Source organism: Oryx dammah, unplaced genomic scaffold, assembly GCF_014754425.2.
Source record: "Oryx dammah isolate SB20612 unplaced genomic scaffold, SCBI_Odam_1.1 HiC_scaffold_5, whole genome shotgun sequence".
Classification (NCBI taxonomy): Eukaryota; Metazoa; Chordata; class Mammalia; order Artiodactyla; family Bovidae; genus Oryx; species Oryx dammah.
In genome coordinates, this window is record NW_024070189.1 from 87,793,054 (window position 1) to 87,814,837 (window position 21,784).

A 21,784-nucleotide genomic window follows, 5' to 3' on the forward strand; every position below is an offset into this window, starting at 1 on the left:
ATGGAGGTGCTCCTACATAGATATATTCACAATTGTTATGTCTTCCTCTTGGATTATTCCCTTGATCATTATATAGTATCCTTCCTTATCTCTTGTAATCTTCTTTATGTTAAGGTCTGTTTTGTCTGATATGAGAATTTCTACTCCAGCTTTCTTTTGCTTCCCTTCTGCATGGAATATATTTTTCCACCCTCTTACTCTCAGTCTATATATGTCTTTAGGTCTGAAGTGGTTTCTTGTGAAGTGAAGTTGTTCAGTCATATTCGACTCTTTGCAACCCCATGGACTTTAGCCTACCAGACTCCTCCATCCATGGAATTTTCCAGGCAAGAGTACTGGAATGGGTTGCCATTTAGACAGTGTATATATGCATCTTGTTTTTGTATCCATTCAGCCAGTTTGTCTTTTCTTTGGAGCATTTAATCTGTTTACATTTAAAGTAATTATTGATATATACATTCCTATTGCCATTATCTTAATTGTTTGGGGTTGATTTTGTAGATTTTTTTTTAACTCTTGTATTTCTTGACTGTATAAGTCCATTTAACATTTGTTTTAAAGCTGGTTAGGTGATACTGAATTCTCTTAACTTTTGCTTGTCTGAAAAGCTTTTGATTTCTCCATCAATTTTGAATGAGATCCTTGCCGGGTACAGTAATCTTGGTTGTAGATTTTTCCCTTTCAGTACTTTAAATATATCCTGCCACTCCCTTATGGCCTGCAGAGTTTCTGCTGAAAGATCACCTGTTAAGCGTATGAGGTTTCCCTTGTATGTTACTTGTTGGCGTCTCCCTTGTTGTATTTAATATTCTTTGTGTTTAGACTTTGTTAGTTTGATTGGTATGTGTCTTGGGGTGTTTCTCCTTGGGTTTATCCTGTACAGGACTCTTTGTGCCTTTTGGACTTGATTGACTATTTCCTTTTCCATGTTGGGGAAATTTTCAACTATAATCTCTTCAAAAATTTTCTCATACCCTTCCTTCTTCTCTTCTTCTGCTACTGCTACTGCTAAGTCACTTCAGTCGTGTCTGACTCTGTGCGACCCCATAGATGGCAGCCCACCAGGCTCCCCTGTCCCTGGGATTCTCCAGGCAAGAATACTGGAGTGGGTTGCCATTTCCTTCTCCAATGTATGAAAGTGAAAGTGAAGTTGCTCAGTCGTGTCTTGGCAACCCCATGGACTGCAGCCTACCAGGCTCCTCCATCTATGGGATTTTCCAGGCAAGAGTACTGGAGTGGGGTGCCACTGCTCTTCTTCTGGGGCCCCTATAATTAGAATGTTGGTGCATTTGATATTGTCCCAGAGGTCTCTGAGACTATCTTCAATGCTTTTCATTCTTTTTACTTTATTCTGCTCTTCAGGAATTATTTCCAGCATTTTATCTTCCAGGTCACTGATTCATTCTTCTGCTTCAAATATTCTGGTATTGGTTCCTTCTAGAGTTGAGAGTATTTTTAATTTCAGTAATCGTGTTGTCTCTGCATGTTTATTGTTTAATTCTTCTGGGTCTTTGTTAATTGATTCTTGCATTTTGCTTTCAAGGTTTTTGATCATATTTACTATCATTATTCTGAATTTGTTTTCAGGTGGTTTGCGTTTCCTCTTCATTTATTTGGACTTCTGTGTTTCTAGTTTGTTCCTTCATTTTTGTAGTATTTCTCTGCCTTTTCATTATTATTATTTTTTTTAAGTTATTGTGCTTGAGGTCTCCTTTTCCCAGGCATCAAGGTTGAATTTTTTCTTTTGGTTTCTGCCTTCCTAAGGTTGTACCAGTGGTTTGTGTAAGCTTCTTACAGAGTGAGATTTGTGCTGAGTTTTTGTTTGTTTGTTTTTCCTCTGATGGGCAAGGCTGAGTGAGGTGGTAATCCTGTCTGCTGATGATTGGGTTTGTATTTTTGTTTTGTTTGTTGTTTAGATGAGGCATCCTGCACAGGGTGCTATTGGTGGTTGGATGATGCTGGGTCTTGTATTCTAGTGGTTTCCTTTATGTGAGTTCTCACTATTTGGGTTTCCCTATATCTCAGATGGTAAAGGATCTGCCTGTAATGCAGGAGACCCAGGTTCGATTCCTGGGTCAGGAAGATCCCCTGGAGAAGGGAATGGCAACCCACTCTAGTACTCTTGCCTGGAGAATCCCATGGACAAAGGAGCTTGGCGGGCTACAGTCCACAGAGTCACAAAGGGTCGGACACGACTGAGTGACTAACACTAACACTACTAGGATTAGTTCTCTGGCAGTCTAGGGTCTTGGAGTCAGTGCTCCCACTCCAAAGGCTCAGGGCTTGATCTCTGCCATGTACAGCAGCACTATCCTCACCCACAGCTGATGCTCACAACATCCACTCCTGCTCCTAGTGAGTCTGCAGTGAGTCTACAGGGCTTGGCTAGGGTACACATTATTTTTAACCACTCTGAAACATTCACAAATATTCTGAAGTGTAAAACAAGTGTAAATAAATTGCAAAGGATTGAAGTCATATAGAATGTATTCTCTGACCACTCTAGAATTAAACTAGAAGTCAATAAGAAATCTCCAGATACTTGAAAATTAGACAGTACATTTCTCAATAATCCATGGGTCAAAAAAGGAATCATGAAAGTAATTTGAAAAATACTTTAAATAAAATGAAAGCATACCATATAAATATTTGTGGAGTGCAGGTGAGTAGTGGTTAAAATTTTATAGGATAACGTGTTTATATTAGAAAAGAAAAAAATGCCTAGAATTAATGACCTGAGCCTTTATCTTAAGAAACTTGGAAGAGAAGAGCTAATTAAATTCAAAATAAGTGAAAGAGAGAAATTAAATAAAGGTAAGAGCAAAATCACTGATATAGAATACAGAGACAATAGAACCAATGAAAGCAGAATGTGGTTCTTTTCTTTTTTTAATCAATAGAATGAATAAACCTCTAAGCAAAGTGATAAATAAGACACAAATTACCAATATTAGGAATGAAAGAGACAACATCACTCTGAATCCTACAGACATATAGGTAATAAGGGAGTATTGCTAGGAGGTTTATGCCAGTAAATTCAGCAACTTAGATGAAATGAACAAATTCTTTTAAGAAGATAAACTATCAAAGTTTACTCAAAAAATATACCTACTGAAGAAACTGAAAATCTTCACAACAAGAGTTTCAGGTTCTGATAATTTTACTGATGAATTGTAAAAATCATTTTAGAAAGAAATAGTGTCAATTCCACACGAACTGTTTTCAGAGAAAAGGCAAAGGAAATATGTCCCAACTCATTTTATGAAGGTGGTATTACTGTGTTACCAAAAACTAGACAAAGGCATTACAAGAAAACTAGAGATGAGTAACCCTCACAAATGCAGAGATCCATAACAAAATATTAGCAAGTCAGATTCAGCATTATATACATAAAGATAATACACTATGACAGAGGTCCAGAATTTAGTAATAGGAGAGCATCCACAAAATCCTGATGGGGAGTCAGAGCCCAAGAGAAGAATGTGTTAGTCCATAGTGATATTTTAAAAATGAAAACAAGGTGGCATTTGCAGGGGGGGTGGGTGTGGGGCAGGTGTGAAGGATAAATCCCTTCCTTTTAGTAGAATCTTAACCAATAAATACAGGAGGAATAATGGAGTTAGAAAATTATTCTTTGAAAGCTATCACAGTAATAATTCATACAAGAAACAATATAGAGGTGCTAAAACTGATGAAGGAAAAGCTTGATGAGATATGAGACATTTACACAGTCTCAATGTATCTGTTTCCCAAATATTGACAGCAAAGTAAAAAAATAAATAATATGATGGAGAAGCCTGGCAGATACTACCTGTACCAGGAGATAGAAGGTAACGTTCTCTGTAATGATACAAGTTGAAATAGTGCCCATCTGATCAGATGCAGTGTAAGGAATATATCATCACTTCTGTGATACTGCTGTAGAAGAGTGAAGTCGCTCAGTCGTGTCTGACTCTTTGCGATCCCGTGGATAGTAGCCCACCAGGCTCCTCAGTCCATGGAATTTTCCAGGCAAGAGTACTGCAGTGGGTTGCCATTTCCTTCTCCAGGGGAACCCAGGTCTCTTGCATTGTGGGCAGATGCTTTACCATCTATCCGAGCCACCAGGGAAGCCTGATGTTGTTGTAAAGATGCATAATCTGATTCTAGTCCTGAAGAAATATTAGAAAAATATAAATTTGGGGAGACATTCTATAAAATAATGTTCAGTAATTTTTAAAATTACCAGTCATGAAAGTCAGGGAAAATCTGAGGAACTGTTCCAGATTGAAAGGAACTAAAGAGACATGATAACGATGTGTAATTTTGAATAATGCATAATATAATGTGTAATTCTGAACTGGATCCTGTTATTGTAAAGGACATATTGGGACAGTTGGCAAAATTGAATGGGAACTGAGGACCATATGGTAGTAATGTATCATTCTCAATTTCCTGATTTTTACAATAAAAAATGCCCTTGTTTTGTAGGAAATACTGGTGTTTGGATGTCACATCAGCAATTCATTCTCAGGTGGTTTGAGTGGAAAAGTCATGATGTATACTGTATTTCTGTTTTTCTGTAAGCTTGTGATTATTTTTTAAAATATTAAAAACAAACACTTGGTTCTTAAAAAGATAAAATTCATTTATTTGAAAAATAATGGAAGTAGATAATACAGTTCTGGTAAATTGAACTGTACTTTTCCTCAGGCATGTATTTTTTTAATTTACTTAAAATTTTATTTAAATTTATTTATGTGGTTCCATGGGTCTTAGTTGTGGCATGCAGGATTTTTTGTTGTGTTGTTGCAACACTCATATTCTTAGCTGTGGCATGTGATCTAGTTCCCTGACCAGGGATCAAACCTGAGCCCCCAACATTGGGAGTACAGAGTTTTAGCCAGTGGACCAACTAGAGAAGTCCCTTAATTTACTTAAAAAAATTTTTAATTTCATATTGAGGTATAGTTGATTTCCAATGTTGTGTTAGTTTCAGGTGTACAGCAAAATGATTCTCTTATATAATACATACGCCTTTTTCTTTTTCCCCAGATTCCTTTCCTGGGTAGACTATTACAGAATATTGATTAGAGGCTCTTATGATATTACAGTAGGTCCTTGCTGATTGCATATTTTGTATATGTGTGTGTGTTAGTTGTTCAGTTGTGTCTGACTCTTTGTGACCCCACGAAACTGTAGCCTGCCAGGCTTCTCTGTCCATGGGATTCTCCAGGCAAGAATACTGGAGGGCATTGCCATTCCCTTCTCCAGAGGATCTTCCCGACCCAGGGATCAAACCCTGGTCTCCTGCGTTGCAGGCAAATTCTTTACCATTTGACCTACGGGGAAGTCCTGTATTTTATATATAGTAAGTCTGTTAATCTCAACGTCATAATTATCCCCCACCCCTAGCCTTTCCCCATTGGTAACTATAAGTTTGTTTTTGAAGTCTGTGACTCTTTCTGTTTTATAAGTAAGATTTTTTTTAGATTTCATATATAAGTGATTCATATTTTTCTGTTTTATAAGTAAGACTTTTTTAGATTTCATATATAAGTGATATCATATTTTTCTGTTTTATAAGTTAAGATTTTTTTAGATTTCATATATAAGTGACATCATATTTTTCTTTGTCTCACTTAGCGTGATAATCTCTAGGTCCATCCGTGTTGCTCCAAATGGCATTATTTCATTCTTCTTTTTTTTTTAATGGCTGATTAATACTCCATTGTATATATTACCACACCTTCCTTATTAGTTCTGCTGATGGACATTTAGGTTGCTTCCATGTCATGGCTATTATAAGTGGTGCTACAGTGAACACTGGGGTACATGTATCCTTCTGAATCATGGTTTTCTCTGGGTATATGCCCAGGAATGGGATTGGTGTATAATATGGTAGTTCTACTTTTAGTTTTTTAAGGAACTTCAATGCTGTTCTCCATAGTGGCTGTACTAATTTAAATTCCCACCAACAGTGTAGGAGTTCTCCCTTTTCACCCTCTCCAGCGTTTATTGGTTATAGACTTTGTGATGATGTCCATTCTGACCAGTGTGAGGTGATACATCCTTGTAGTCTTGATTTGCATTTCTCTAATAATTAGCAGTGTTGAGCATCTTTCACGAGCCTGTTGGCCATCTGTATGTCTTTTTTGGAGAAATATCTTTTTAGGTCTTCTGCCCATTTTTTGATGGGGTTGTTTTTTCTGTTGTTGAGTTGTATGAGTTGTTTGTATATTTTGGAAAGTAGCCCTTGATCACACCGTTTGCAGATATTTTCTCTCATTCTGTAGGTTGTCTTTTCATTTTGTTTATGGTTTCTTTTGCTATGCAAAAGCTTGTAAGTTTGACTAGGTCCCATTTGTTTATTTTTGCTTTTATTTCTATTGCCTTGGGAAACTGACCTAAGAAAACATTGGTACAATTTATGTCAGAGAATGTTTTTGCTGATGTTCCCTTCTAGAAGTCTTATGGTGTCATGTCTTATATTTAAGTCTTTAAGACATTTTGAGTTTATTTTTGTGTATAGTGAGAATGTGTGTTCTAAGTTCATTGCTTTACATGTGGCTGTCCAATTTTGCCCACACCACTTGCTGAAGAGATTGTGTTTTTCTTGTTGCAAATTCTTGTCTTGTCAATGAATTGACCATAGTTGTGTGGATTTTTCTGTGCTGTCTTATTCCATTCCATTGATCCACGTCTGTTTTTGTGCCAATACCACACTGTTTTGATTACTGTAGTTTTGTTAGTGTTGTCTGCTATCTAGGAGGGTTATGCCTCCTGCTTTGTTCTTCAGGATTGCTTTGGCAATACTAGTCTTTAATGGTTCCATATGAATTTTAGAATAACTTATTCTAGTTCTATGAAAAATGTCATGGGTAATTTGATAGGGATTGCCTTAAATCTGTAGATTGCTTTGGGTAGTGTGAACATTTTAATAATAATAGTTCTTCCAGGCCAAGAGCTTGGGGTAGCTTTCCATTTCTCTGCATCATCTTCAGTTTTCTTTTTTTTTCTTAATATATATATTTTATAGAAGTATAGTGGACTTAATGTTTCAGATGCACAGTAAGGTGATTCAGTTATACATATACACAAATATTAGTTTTGAAATTATTTTCCATTCAGTTCAGTTCAGTCGCTCAGTCGTGTCTGACTCTTTGTGCGACCCCATGAATTGCAGCACACCAGGCCTCCCTGTCTATCACCAACTCCTGGAGTTCACTCAGACTCACGTCCATTGAGTCAGTGATGCCATCCAGCCGTCTCATCCTCTGTCGTCCCCTTCTCCTCCTGCCCCCAATCCCTCCCAGCATCAGAGTCTTTTCCAATGAGTCAACTCTTTGCAGGAGGTGGCCAAAGTACTAGAGCTTCAGCTTTAGCATCATTCCTTCCAAAGAAATCCCAGGGCTGATCTCCTTCAGATTGGACTGGTTGGATCTCCTTGCAGTCCAAGGGACTCTCAAGCGTCTTCTCCAACACCACAGTTCAAAAGCATCAATTCTTCGGCGCTCAGCCTTCTTCACAGTCCAACTCTCACATCCATACATGACCACTGGAAAAACCATAGCCTTGACTAGCCGGACCTTAGTCGGCAAAGTAATGTCTCTGCTTTTGAATATGCTATCTAGGTTGGTCATAACTTTTCTTCCAAGGAGTAAGCGTCTTTTAATTTCATGGCTGTAGTCACCACCTGCAGTGATTTTGGAGCCCCCAAAAATAAAGTCTGACACTGTTTCCCCATCTATTTCCCATGAAGTGATGGGACCAGATGCCATGATCTTCGTTTTCTGAATGTTATAGGTTATTAAAAAATGTTGACTATAGTTACCTGTGCTATCCAGTAAACCTTTGCTGCTTGTTGCATATCTATTTTGTTAATTGGAAATCTAGCATTCTATTTGTAAGTCAAACAAGTGGAATAAAAATATCATAAATGTTTTAGTTAGAGAAACAGTCATAAGTTTTCTAAAATATATATAATATATATTATTTATATATATACACAAAAGCTTTTCTACTATGCTTGATCAAGTTTTGCGAAAGAACATCCAAAAAAAAAGATGGAGAAGTTGGAAAATATAAACTAAATGAGATAGGAGATATGTAATAGAAAAAGTGAAACTAGATAAAAGTAAAAGGTCATCATATAGTCCAGTTATGTTTAAATATGGTTGCATATTAGAAATATATCTGGAGCTCTGGCCAAAAACCCCCCAATATCTGGGCATTTGTATTTTTCAAAAAATCCGAAGATGATTCTGATATGCATCTGGATTTTAAAAAGTGATTACAGATTTTTCTATTAAACAGTAGTTTTGATGATACTTAATTCTGTTATTTTTCTGTTGACCAATCACGATGCAGTGGTATTAAGGGAGTGATAGTTACGTGATCACAATAGTAAAAGATATTTATCAGTTTTCACAATCAATAGCCAGACCAAAACAAAAAAAAAAGATAATTACAGTGGCAGGCCATAGTGGGAACATGATTAATCAGCAATATAAAATAGTCGCATACAGTTTGAGGGGCCACGCAGAGTGTGGTAAGTGGAAGTGCACACATGCACATTTCCACCTGCCCAGCCAGTCTCTGCCATTTGGTTGGTGCATTTAATCCATTTACATTTAAGGTAATTATCAATATTATGATCCTTTTACCATTTTCTTAATTGTTTTAGGTTTATTTTCTGTAGGTCTTTTCCTTCTCTTGTTTTCCTGCCTAGAGAAGCTCCTTTTAACTTTTGCTTGTCTGGAAAGGCTATAATTTCTGTCAAATCTGAAGGAGAATCTTGCTGGGTGGAGTATTCTTGGTTGTAGGTTCTTTCCTTTTCATGTCATTCCCTTCTAGCTTGTAGAGTCTCAGTTGAGAGTTCCCTGATGGGAGTTCCCTGGTATGTTATTTGCGATTTTTTTCCTTATTGCTTTTAATATTTTATTTTTGTCTTTAATTTTGTCAGTTTGATTACTGTGTGCCTTGGTGTGTTCTTCCTTGGGTCTGTCCTGCCTGAAGCTCTGCTCAGGGGACTTGGTTGACTGTTTCCTCAAAGTTTTCAGCTGTTATCTCTTCAAATATTTTCTCAGGTCCTTTCTATCTCTCTTCTTCTGGAACCTCTATAATGCAAATGTTGATGCCCTTAATGTTGTCCCATAGGTCTCTTAGGCTGACTTCATTTCTTTTCATTCTTTTTTTCTATATTCTTTTCTGTGGCCGTGACTTCCACCGTTCTGTTCTCTAGGTCATTTGTCTGTTCTTCTGCCTCAGATATTCTGCTATTGATTGCTTCTAGTATATTATTCATCTCTGTTTGTTCTTTAGTTCTTGTGAGTCATTGGTAAACATTTGCATCTTCTCCATTGTTTTCCCAAGATCCTGGGTCATCTTTACTATCATTCTAAATTCTTTTTCTGGAGGGTTGCCTGTCTCCACTTCATTCAGTTGTTTATCTGGGATTTTATCTTGTCCCTTCATCTGGGACATAACTTTCTGCTTTTTCATCCTGATAAAACTTTCTGTAATGTGGTTTTTGTTTTCGCTGTTGTGGGGACTGTGCTTCTTCCTGTTTCTTCTGTCAGTTCTCTGATGGAGGAGGCTGAGAGGCTTGTTTAAGCTTGCTATGGGAGGGACTGGAAAAACTGGGTCTTGCCCTGGTGGGCAGGACCTTGCTCAGTAAAGCTTTAATCCAGTTGTCTGGTGGGGTTGCACTCAAACCTCCCTCATAGTTGTTTGGCCTGAGGCTACCCAGTCCTGGGGTCTGTGGGCTCTATGGTAGGGTTAATGGTGGCCTCTAAGAGGGCTTACTCCCAAGGGGGACCTTCTCGGACTGCTGCTGCCAGTGCTCCCTTCCCTGTGGTGAGCCCTTGCCTACCCATGCCTCCACAGGAGACCTTCCAAAACTAATAGGTAGTTTTGGTTCAGTCTCCTGTGGGGAGACTGTGCTCCTTTCCTCTGGGTCTTGGTGGGCACAAGAGTTTGTGCTCTCCAAGACTGGAGTCTCTGTTTACCCTAGTCCTGTTCAATTCAGTTCAGTCGCTCAGTCGTGTCTGACTCTTTGCTACCCCATGAATCGCCGCACACCAGGCCTCCCTGTCCATCACCAACTCCCGGAGTTCACTCAGACTCACATCCATCGAGTCAGTGATGCCATCCAGCCGTCTCATCCTCTGTCGTCCCCTTCTCCTCCTGCCCCCAATCCCTCCCAGCATCAGAGTCTTTTCCAATGAGTCAACTCTTCGCAGGAAGTGGCCAAAGTACTGGAGTTTCAGCTTTAGCCTCATTCCTTCCAAAGAAATCCCAGGGCTGATCTCCTTCAGAATGGACTGGTTGGATCTCCTTGCAGTCCAAGGGACTCTGAAGAGTCTTCTCCAACACCACAGTTCAAAAGCATCAATTCTTTGGCGCTCAGCCTTCTTCACAGTCCAACTCTCACATCCATACATGACCACTGGAAAAACCATAGCCTTGACTAGCCTGACCTTAGTTGGCAAAGTAATGTCTCTGCTTTTGAATATGCTATCTAGGTTGGTCATAACTTTTCTTCCAAGGAGTAAGCGTCTTTTAATTTCATGGCTGCAGTCACCATCTGCAGTGATTTTGGAGCCCCCAAAAATAAAGTCTGACACTGTTTCCCCATCTATTTCCCTGAAGTGATGGGACCGGATGCCATGATTTTCGTTTTCTGAATGTTGAGCTTTAAGCCAACTTTTTCACTCTCCTCTTTCACTTTCATCAAGAGGCTTTTTAGCTCCTCTTCACTTTCTGCCATAAGGGTGGTATCATCTGCATATCTGAGGTGATTGAGATTTCTCCCGGCAATCTTGATTCCAGCTTGTAGTCCTAGTCCTGTAGGAGTCTAGTAATCAAATCCCACTGGCCTTCAACGTTAGATTCTCTGGGGATTCCCAGTCCCTTTGTCAGATCCCCAGGCTGTGAAGCCTGATGTGGAGTTTACAGAAACTTCACAACAGTGGGAGAGCTTCTTTGGTATTATTGTTCTTCAGTTTGTGGGTCACCCACCCAGTAAGTATAGAATTTCTTTTTATTGTGATTGCGGCCCTCCCTCCGTCTTACTGGAGCTTCTTCTTTGTCTTTGGCCGTGGGGTATCTTTTTTTGGTGGGTTCCAGCAACCTCCTGTCAATGGTTATTCAGCAGATAGTTACAGTTTTGCTGCTCTCTCAGGAGATGAGCACATGTCCTTCTATTCCACCATCTTGACCAGAACCTCAGTTTTCTTTACTAATTTTTTTTCATTTCTTCGATGAAGCTTATGTGTTAAGTATTTTATTTTTGAGATTGCAGTTTTAAAAAAGTATTTTCTTTTCCGGTTTTCTTTCTGAGATTTCATTGTTGGTGTAAAGAAATGCAGCTGATTTCTGTCTGTTAATCTTATATCTTGCTACCTTGCTGGATTCTTTTTTTAGGTCTTTTGTGTGAGTCTTTAGGGTTTTCCATGTTAATGTTATTGTTCAGTCATGTCCAGCTCTTTGCAGCCTCATGGAGTGCAGCATGCCAGGCTCCCCTGTCCATCACTGTCTCTTGGAGTTTGTTCAGATTCATGGTCACTGAGTTGGTGATGCTATCTAACCCATCTCATCCTTTGCCACCCCCTTCTCCTTTGGTCTTCCATCTCTCCCAGCATCAGGGTCTTTTCCAATGAGTTGGCTCTTTGCATCAGGGGACCAAAATATTGGAACCTCAAGCATCAGTCCTTCCAGTGAATATTCAGGGTTGATTTCCTTCAGGGTTTGATCTCCTTGCATTCCAAGAGAGTCTCAAGAGTCTTCTCCAGCCCCACAATTTGAAAGCATTAATTCTTCAGCACTCAGCCTTCTTTATGGTCCAACTCTCACATCCATACATGACTACTGGAAAAACCATCGCTTTGACTATATGGACCTTTGTCAGCAAAGTTATGTCTCTGCTTTTAATACACTGTTTAGGTTTGTCATAGCTTTCTTTCCAAGGATCAAGCATCTTTTAATTTCATGGGTGCAGTCAACATCCACAGTGATTTTGGAGCCCAGGAATAATAAAATCTGTCATTGCTTCTGCTTTTTCCCCTTCTGTTTGTCATGAAGTGATGGAACCAGATGCCATGATTCTAGTTTATTGAATGTTGTTTTTTTTTTTTCTTTTTTAATGTTGAGTTTTAAGTCCGCTTATCAAGAGGCTTTTTAGTTCTTCTTCACTTTCTGCCGTTAGAGTGGTATCATGTGTGTATCTGAGATTGTTGATGTATCTCCTGGCAGTCTTGATTCCAGCTTGTGATTCATCCAGCCCTGTATTTCCCATGATGTACTACTCTGCATATAAGTTAAATAAGCAAGGTGACAATATACAGCCTTGTACTCCTTTCCCAATTTTGAACCAGTTCATTGTTCCATGTCTAGTTCTAACTGTTGCTTCTTGACAGGTTTCTCAGGAGTGTACAGGTGTACAGGTTTTTCAGGAGACAGGTAAGGTGGTCTGGTATTCCTATGTCTTTAGGATTTTCCATAATTTGTTGTGATCCACACAGTCAAAAGCTTTAGTGTAGTCAATGAAGTAGGTGTTTTTCTGGAATTCCCTTGCTTTCTCTGTGACCCAGTAAATGTTGGTGATCTGATCTCTGGTTTCTCTGCCTTTTCTAAATCCAGTTTGTATATCTGGAAGTTCTCAGTTGATGTACTGAGGAGTCCTAGCTTGAAGGATTTTGAGCATAACCTTTCCAGGATGGGAAAAGGTCAGTTTTTCATTCCAGTTCCAGAGAAGGGCAATGCCAAAGTGTTTTCTATATATAATATCATATCATCTGCATACAATGGCAGTTTTACCTCTTTCCTTCCAATTTGGATACCCCCCCTTTTTTTTTTGTCTTACTGATAAGCCATGGCTAGGTTTTCCTCTACTATATTGAATGAAAGAGATGAGAGTGAGCATCCTTGTCTCATTCCAGATGTTAGCAGGAAGACTTTCAACTTTTCACCACTGAGTATTGTATTAACTGTGGGTTTGTCACGAATAGCTTTTATTGTCTTGAGATGTGTTTCCTCTATATCCAGTCTGGTAAGACTTTTTATCATAAATGGATGTTGCTTTTTGTCGGATGTTCTTCTCTGAATCTATTGAGAAGATCATGTGGTTTTTGTCTTTTGTTTGTGTCATCTATCACGTTGATTGATTTGCTTTTGTTGAACCAACCTTATAAACTTAGGATGGATCCCACTTGATTGTGGTATGTGCTATTTTTTATGTGTTGTTGGATTCAGTTTGCTAATACCTTGTTGAGAATTTCTGCATCCATATAGACGGCAGCCCACCAGGCTCCCCTGTCCCTGGGATTTTCCAGGCGAGAGTACTGGAGTGGGGTGCCATTGCCTTCTCTGAAACCAAAGATGTTGGTCTGTAATTTTCTTTTTGATGGTGTCTTTGTCTGGTTTCTGTATCAGGGTTGAGAGTGTTTCCTGCTCTTCCATTTGTTGGAAGAGGATCAGTGTAAGTTCTTTATATGTTTGATAGAATTCTCCTGTGAAGCTATCTGTTCCTGGACTTTTGTAGAGTGCTTTTTTGTTTTAAAAATAATTTTATTTATTTTTGGTTGTGCTGGGTCCTTGTTGCTGCTTGGGCTTCTTTCTAGTTGCAGTGAGTGGGGGCTACTCTGTGGTTGCAGTGTTGTGGCTCGCTAGTTGTGGTGCTCAGCCTTAGTTGCTCCTCAGCGTGTGGCATCTTCCTGGACCAAGGATCGAACCCGTCTCCTTTATTGGCAGGCAGATTCTTTACCTCTGAGCCACCAAGGAAGCCGTATAGAGTACTTTTTAATAACAGATTCTGTTTTGCTTCTAGTGATTGATCTATTTCTTCTTGATTCGATTTTGGTGGAGTATATGTTTCTAGAAACTTGTCCATTTTTTTTTAGGTTGTCGGGTTTGCTGCCATGTAATTGTTCATAGTATTCCCTTAGGTTTTTTTGTATTTCTGCAGTATCAATTGTTAACATCTCCTTTGTCATTTCTTATTTTGTTAATTTGGATTCTCTATTCTTCCTGGTCAGGCTGGCCAGAGGTTTGTCAGTCTTGTCTATCCTTTCAAAGAACCAGGTCTTGGTTTTATTGATTTTTTTTTTTCCTCATATTTAAAAAAAATTTGGATTTTACTCTTTTTCTTTCATATCTTTATTATTTCCTTCTTTTGGCTGATTTTAGGTTTTCTTTTCCCTTTTTTTTTCTTCTGATTTCTTAAAGTGGTAGTTTAGGTTGGTTGTTTGAGATTTTTCTTGTTTTTTGAGGAAGGAATGTATCAGTATGGACTTCCCTCTAAGAACTACTTTTGCTGCATTCCAGAGATTTTGCATGGTTGTGTTTTCATTGTCATTTGTCTCAAGGTATTGTAAAATTTCCTTTTTAATTTCATCATTGACCCATTGGTTTTTTAGTAGCATGTTGTTTAATCTCCAGTAATTGTTTTTTTTCTCATTTCTTTTTCTGTGGTTGATTTCTAGTCTCATGCTGTTGTGGTCAGAAAAGGTGCTTGAGATAATTTCTGTACTCTTAAATTTGTTGAGGCTTGTTTTTTGTCATAGTATGTGATGAATCCTAGAGAATGTTCAGTGTGCACTTGAAAAGAATGTGTATTCTGGGATTTTTTTGGATATAATGTTCTTAAAATATAATTTATGTCTAAATGTTTTATTGTATCACTTAGGATTTTTGTTTCCTTACTGAGACTCTGTCTAGAAGATCTGTCCATTGATGAGAGTGTGGTGTTATAGTCTCTTATTATTGTATTCCTGTCAGTTTCTTCCTGTATGTGTGTTAGTATTTATGTATTTGGATGCTTGTATTTTAGGTGCATATATGTCGTGTGAAATCCTTTTCTTGTATTGATCCTTTTGTCATTGTATAGTATCTTTCTTTATCTTCTTTATGGCCCTTTTTTAAAAGGAATTGAATCATACGCATTTCTTTCTTTTTGGACATGCTGGGTCTTCATTGCTGTGTGGGGGCTTTCTCTGTTTAAGGTGGGCAGCGGTTCCTCTCCAGTTGCAGTGTACTGGCTTCTCATTCAGTGTGAAGAGCCTCTGCTCTAGAGCTACAGACTCAGTGTTTGTAGTGCACATAGGCTTACCTGCCTTGCAGCCTGTGTGGTCTTCCCATTCCAGGGATCAAACCCTTGTCCTCTGCATTGGCATATGAGTTTTTAACCTGTGGACTACAAGGCAAGTCCTGCGGCCTTTGTTTTAAATTCTTTTTTGTCTGATACAAGTATTGTAATCCCTGCTTTTTTGTCATTTCTGTTCACATGAAATATCTTTTTCCATCCTCTCACTTTGAATCTTTGTGTGTCCTTTGCCCTGAAGTGGTTATCTTTAGGTATATTGTAGGCTCTTGGTTTTTTTCTAATCCAATCTGCCACTCTGTCTTTTGATTAGAGCATTTAGTCCATTGACACTTAAGGTAATTATTGATAGATATGTATTTATTGCCATTTTAAACCGCATTTTCCTCTTGATTTTATATTTCTTCTTTGTTCCTTTCTTTTTGTTTTTCCTGTTGTGCTTTGATGATTTTTTTTTTTTTGTATTATGTTCTTTTTGGGTTTTGTGAATCTATTTTATGTTTTTGATTTGTGGATACCCTGTTTTTCAAGTATGTCAACCCCTTCCTTATGTATTTCTCTTAGAATGGTAGTCATATAGGCTAAAAGACATTCTAGGAAGAAAACTACATTTTCTTACTTTCCTCCTCCACATGTTATGATTTTGATGTCCTGTTCTACATCTTCATGTCCATCCTTTTGTTCTTCATTGTGTTATCACTTTAATAGAAGTGTTTTTAATTTTTTTATATGTGTAATGATTTAAGTGATTTACTTTCCAGTGTTGATTTTCTCTTATAGATTCTTCTTTTCTTTAAAGATTTAGAGAAGATCTTTCAATATTTCCTTTAGGATAGGTTTAGTAGTGCTGTGTTCTTTTAGTTTATGCCTGTCTGAGAAATTCTTTATCTCTTCTTCTTTTCTAAATTATAATCTTGCTGAGTAGAGTATTCTAGGTTGTGAATTTTTCACTTTCAAGACTTTGAGTATATCTTGCCACTCCCTTCTGGCCTGTAATGTTTCTGTACAGGTGATAAACCTGCTGCTGCTGTTGCTGCTAAGTCACTTCAGTCATGTCCGACTCTGTGTGACCCCATAGATGGCAGCCTTATGAGGGGTCCTTATAATTAAATCTTTGTTTTTTTCTTTCTGCCTTAAGAATTTTCTCTTTGACTTTTGCCATTTTTATATAATATGTCTTAGTGTAGATCTGTTTGGGTTTATCTTATTTGGGACCTCCTGTGCTTCCTGTTGGAGAAGGCAGTGGCACCCCACTCCAGTACTCTTGCCTGGAAAATCCCATGGGCGGAGGAGCCTGGAAGGGTGCAGTCCATGGGGTCACGAAGAGTCGGACACAACTAAGTGACTTCACTTTCACTTTTCACTTTCATGCATTGGAGAAGGAAATGGCAACCCACTCCAGTGTTCTTGCCTGGAGAATCCCAGGGACGGGGGAGCCTGGTAGGCTGCCATCTTATGGGGTCGCACAGAGTCGGACATGACTGAAGCAACTTAGCAGCAGCAGCAGTGCTTCCTGTTAGGGCTTCCCAGATGGCTCAGTGGGTAAAGAATCCATCTGCAGTGCAGGAGTCAGAGGAGATGTGAGTTCAGTCTCTGGGTTGGGAAGATCCCCTGGAGGAGAGCATGACAACCCACTCTTGTATTCTTGCCTTGAGAATCCCATGGACAGAGCAGGATATCTGTTTCCTTTTACAGGTTTGGGAAGTTTTCAGCCATGATTACTACAGATAATTTTAGACCCCTTTCTGGTAGCCATCTTACTGGTGGATTTGCATGCCTTTTACTATCCCACAGGTCTCTTATATTGCTTTCATTTTTTTCATTTGGCTTTCTGTCTGCTGTCCTGATTGAGTGATTTCCATTATTTTATCTTCCAGGGCACTTATTCATTATTTTGGATTGTTTATTCTGCTGTTCATTGGTTTTAGCTCAGCTTTCATCTCTGCAAATGAATTTTCTAATCGTTCTTGGTTGTTTGTAGTCCTTTATTTCTTTTTACAATAGTCTGCATTTCTGTTGATAGCCTTTCTTAATTCCTTCAGTATTTTCATTACCTCCTTTTTGAAGGTGATGTTTATTAAAAGAGGTCTGTTTCATTGTTCTTTTGGGGGATTTCTCTTGGTCTTTTAATTGAGAATGGTTCTTCTGCTTCTTCATTTTACTTACACTTCTCTTACTCTGAGTTTAGGAAAACTAGTTATATACTGTGGCCTTGGAGGGCTGTTTATATGTGGGATTGTCCCTTTGTAGCTTGTCTAGGATTAATACATTTGATATGAGGGTGCTTTCTAGTATGGATTCCTAGAGCCTCTTTCTTCAGTGTGTACTGGTTTTTATCCCCTTGATGGGAGTGTGCAGATGCAGGAGCTTATTGCCCAGTCCTGAGGTTCGCAGTGGTGGCCCAGGGGCACCCCTGGGGCGTGCGATGGGAACGGAGGTGGCTCGTGACTATTCTGGAGTCTGCACAGGCAGCAGCAGGGGGTTGTGACTGCTCTGGGTTCTGGAAGGGAGGTGGTGGGGGCTGAAGAGCACCAGGAGCCCATGCTGCTGGCAGTGTCCCGTCCGCTCCTAGTACGCACACTGGGGAAAGGGCTGTAATCGGGGCCTACCCCTCTTCTCATTGCACCCCCTAAACAATGGCAGCTAGCCTCTAAGGTTGCCCAGGCTTCCTTTGAGTTGAGCTCAGACCGGCTCACGCTCCAGCCCCATGCTCCCCAGGCTGTTTCTGCAGGGCCAACCGCAGTTCTCTTAGGTTCTGATCTCTGAAGCCCGCCTGTCAGCACTCAGTCCCTGTCCGCACCAGCAGAAGAGCATCTCAGGCTACGGAGTGCAGGTTGGCAGCACTGACCATCTGTGCAGTTCTCCCTCTGGCCTGACTGTACAAACGAGCTGCACATTCTCTGAGACTCAGAAACTCCCCTGATGTCCTGGCCAATCTCCTGCCAGTGAGGGAGGTTCACAGGGTGCAGGAACCTTTCCTCTTTCATGGCTCCCTTCCACAGGTGGAGGTCCCATCCTGATTCCTTTCTCTATTTCTTTTTGTTCTTTTTTCCTACCCGGTTATGTGGAGATTTTCTTAACCTTTCAGAAGTCTGAGGTCTTCTGCCAGCTTTACAATAGATACTCTGTGAGAATCATTCTACATGTAGATTTATTTTTGATGTTTGTGGCAGAAGGTAAACTTCAAGTCCTACTACTCTTCCATTCTGATCGCTCCCCTGTATGTCTTTTTTGGAGAAATGTCTAGTTAGATTTTCTGTCCATTTTTTGATTGGGTTGTTTGTTGATAGTGAGCTACAGGAGCTGTTTGTATATTTTGGAGGTTAATCCCTTGTCAGTCACATTATTTGCAAATATTTTCTCCCATTCTGTGGGATGAATTTTCCTTTTGTTTCGGGTTTCCTTTGCTCTGCAAAAGCATTGAAGTTTAATTAGGTTCCATTTGTTTTTGTTTTGATTAGTCTAGGAGGTAGCCCTAAAAAGATACTGCTGCAATTTATGTCAAAGATTGTTCTGCAGCGGTTTTCCTCTAAGAGTATTATAGTATCTGATCATACAGTTAGGTCTTTCCTCCATTTTGAGTTCATTTTTGTGTATGGTATTAGAGAATGTTCTAATCTCATTCTTTTACATGTCACACACCAATTTTCCCAGTACCACTTACTGAAGAGACTGCCTTTTCTCCATCATATATTCTTGCCTCCATTGTTTTAGGTCAATTGACCATTGGTACGTGGGTTTATTTCTGATCTTTCTAGCCTGTTCACTTGATCTATAAGTTTGTGTTTGTGTCATTATATACTGTTTTTTTTTTTATTACTGTAGCTTTATAGTATAGTCTGAAGTCAGGGAGCTCTGTTTTTCTTTCTCAATCTTCTTTGGTTATTTGTGGTCCTGCTATATTTTGAATAGCATATAATAATCTCATTTTTAAAAATTTTTGATAAGTAAAATTGCTTGAATATTTTCTTTTCAGAAGTAATATTCTGATACTTATTAAGGTAGCATGATTTTCCTCTTTTTACCTTCAAAGGTTGCTCAAGAAACAGATGTTAGAGCCCAGATTCGTCTACAGTTTCGTGATGTCAATGGAGAACTTGTGGCTGTGCAGAGATCTATGCTTTGTACTCAGAAAAGCAAAAAGACAGAATTTAAAACCTTGGAAGGAGTCATTACTAGAACAAAGTAGGTGTTTATTTTATATTTGAATGTCTGATCCTTTTTGTCTTTCGGTCTACAAACTTATATTTTTCCTTCTACATTTTAAGTTTATTTTAATGGAACTTATTAATTATTTTTTTGCTTTTTAAAACTATTTCAACATAACTGTGCTTACAGAAATACACTCATATGGGTTAAGAAAATACACAATTTGGACCAAAAACCTGGTACAAGGTTTGCTTGGGAAAAAAAAAAAAAAAACACCAAAGGATTTGCAGTCTGGTTTTTTAATCTATTAAAAATGGAACTTATTAATTTTTAAACAGACTTTACCTTTAAACCTGTTTTAGTTTCTTAGCACAACTGAGCAGAAAGTAGAGTTTCATCCTACCTCTACACCTGCACAGCCTTATCACTATCATCATTTAATTTTTTATTTGATACTATTTGTCAGTTAAACAGAGTGATCCCATTAAAGATTTAGTAATAATGGTCCATTCCTTTGAGTAAATTTATGGACAGCTGCTGAATTGAAGGTGCATAATCGTTCAAATATAGATTGAATGAGTGAAAAGTGCTAGTAATCATGTCTATAGGGAAAGATGAGATAAGCAGATAGGTAGGAAAGCATATTGTCCCTTTCAACTGTTGTCATTCTGTCAAGGGCAGGTATCATCTTGAAATGGGTTTGGATGTTGGAATTAGGCTGCCCTGAGTTCAAAGCTTTATCCTTATTGAGCAAATTATTTATCATCTTATCCCTTTCATTTATTAATTTGTTAAACTAATTAAATAATCTGTTAACCAATAATGTGTAGCACCTATTATGTGCTAGAGATGGTGACTTTTAAACACACTCAGGTCTCGCCTGCAAGCTCAGGTTTCATTTCACTTCAGTTACAGTCTGTCTTCATCTTCCCCTTTATGGTCAGTTTTTTCAGAAGAGTGATTGATACTCACTATCTCCATTTCTTCACTTCCTCCTGACTCCTTCTCTTGCCCCATTCTTATATTGAAACAGCTACAACTGTCACAACCTCTGTATTAATTAGAATAATGCTGTTGGGCTTCCCTGGTGGCTCAGAGGGTAAAGAGTCTGCCTGCAATACAGGAGACCTGGGTTTGATCCCTGGGTCAGGAAGATCCCCTGGAGAAGGAAATGGCAACCCACTCTAGTACTCTTGCCTGGAAAATCCCATGGACAGAGAAGCCTGGTAGACTACAGTCCATGGGATCGCAAAGAGCCAGACATGACTCAGCGAATTCACTTCACTTCACTTTACCAAATAGACCTTGCAGTGAGTCTCTATTTTTCTAATTTGTAAAATATGGCTTCGTTATCACTGTAGATATCTTAGAAAGATGTTAGGGGTTGAAGTAAAGGACATAAAATGCTTAATGTGTCACTGGGACACATTAGTTTTCTGTGACTGCTGCAACAAATCACAAACTTAGTGGCTTAAAACAGTGCAAACTTATCTTATAGTTCTGTAGTTTAGAAGTCCAAATCGGATCTCACTGGCTTAAAATCAAAGTGTTGGCAAGGCTTTGTTCCTTTCTGGAAGCCCTAGGGAACATGTGTTTCTTTGCCACTTTCATCTTTCAGGGGCCACCCACATTGCTTGGATCATGAAAGTCTCCTGCAGTGAGCAGAGTTATCACATCATCCTTATTTCCTCTTCTGCCTATCTCTCCCACATTTAATCCCCTGTGATTACCTTGGGCCCACCTAGATAATCTCTGTATTTAAAGTGAGATGGTACAGTGAAATACTACTAAGCAGTTCAAAAAAAAAAAAAAAGAATGATCTGTTGATACAGCAGCATGGACAAATCTCAAAGAAATCAGACAAAATAGAATACATACTTACTCCATTTATATAAAACTCTTGAAAATATAAATCTGTAGAGTTTAAAAAGATCAGTCATTGGCTGAGAGTAGGGGCTGGGGTAGAGGAAGGTCAAAATTATACTTGACATGATGAATATGTTGCAGATGATAAATAGGTTCATTGTCTTTACTGTGGCAGTGGTGTCACAATTATATGCATATTTCAAAAGTAAAAGCCATTGTATGGTTTTAATATGTGAAGTTTATTATGTGTAATTTGAAAATACTTTAAAATGTTGAAAATTGTAATCAAATACACTTAACATCAATTTCCAAAAATAAAGTCAGATGAGGAACTGTCCACTTAGCCATGTAAACTAACGCATTTACAAATTCCAGGAATTAGAATATAACTGTCCTGGAGGGTCTGTGTACAACTCAGTAAATGGTAGCTGTTAATCACTTGAAAATTTTTTTCTAGACTTCCATTTTATAACACAATATTTTTGCCTCTTTCTCTCCCTTACTGACATCCTACCCAGTCAGTTGTTTGGAGTTCCATAGGCTCTGTCTTAGATCCTCTCCTGTTTTTGCTCTACATTCTCATTCTTTTTCATTTGTATTTGTACATATTTGTCAGGCGAGTGTATGCTCCTCGGTTCTGTTCCGTCACAACAAAGATTTGGAGTGATGGACATTAAAGCCCTCAGTGCA

General features: G+C 38.7%; 1 protein-coding gene across 1 annotated transcript in view; it reads left to right on the forward strand.

Moving 5' to 3' along the window:
• RAD50 (RAD50 double strand break repair protein) overlaps positions 1–21,784 on the forward strand; it is a 114,313-nt gene that overhangs the window by 24,130 nt on the left and 68,399 nt on the right. Inside the window, exon 3 of the mRNA XM_040241825.1 lies at positions 19,113–19,264. Within this exon, the coding sequence (XP_040097759.1) occupies positions 19,113–19,264 (152 nt within the window). The remainder of the gene's footprint in view (positions 1–19,112; positions 19,265–21,784) is intronic.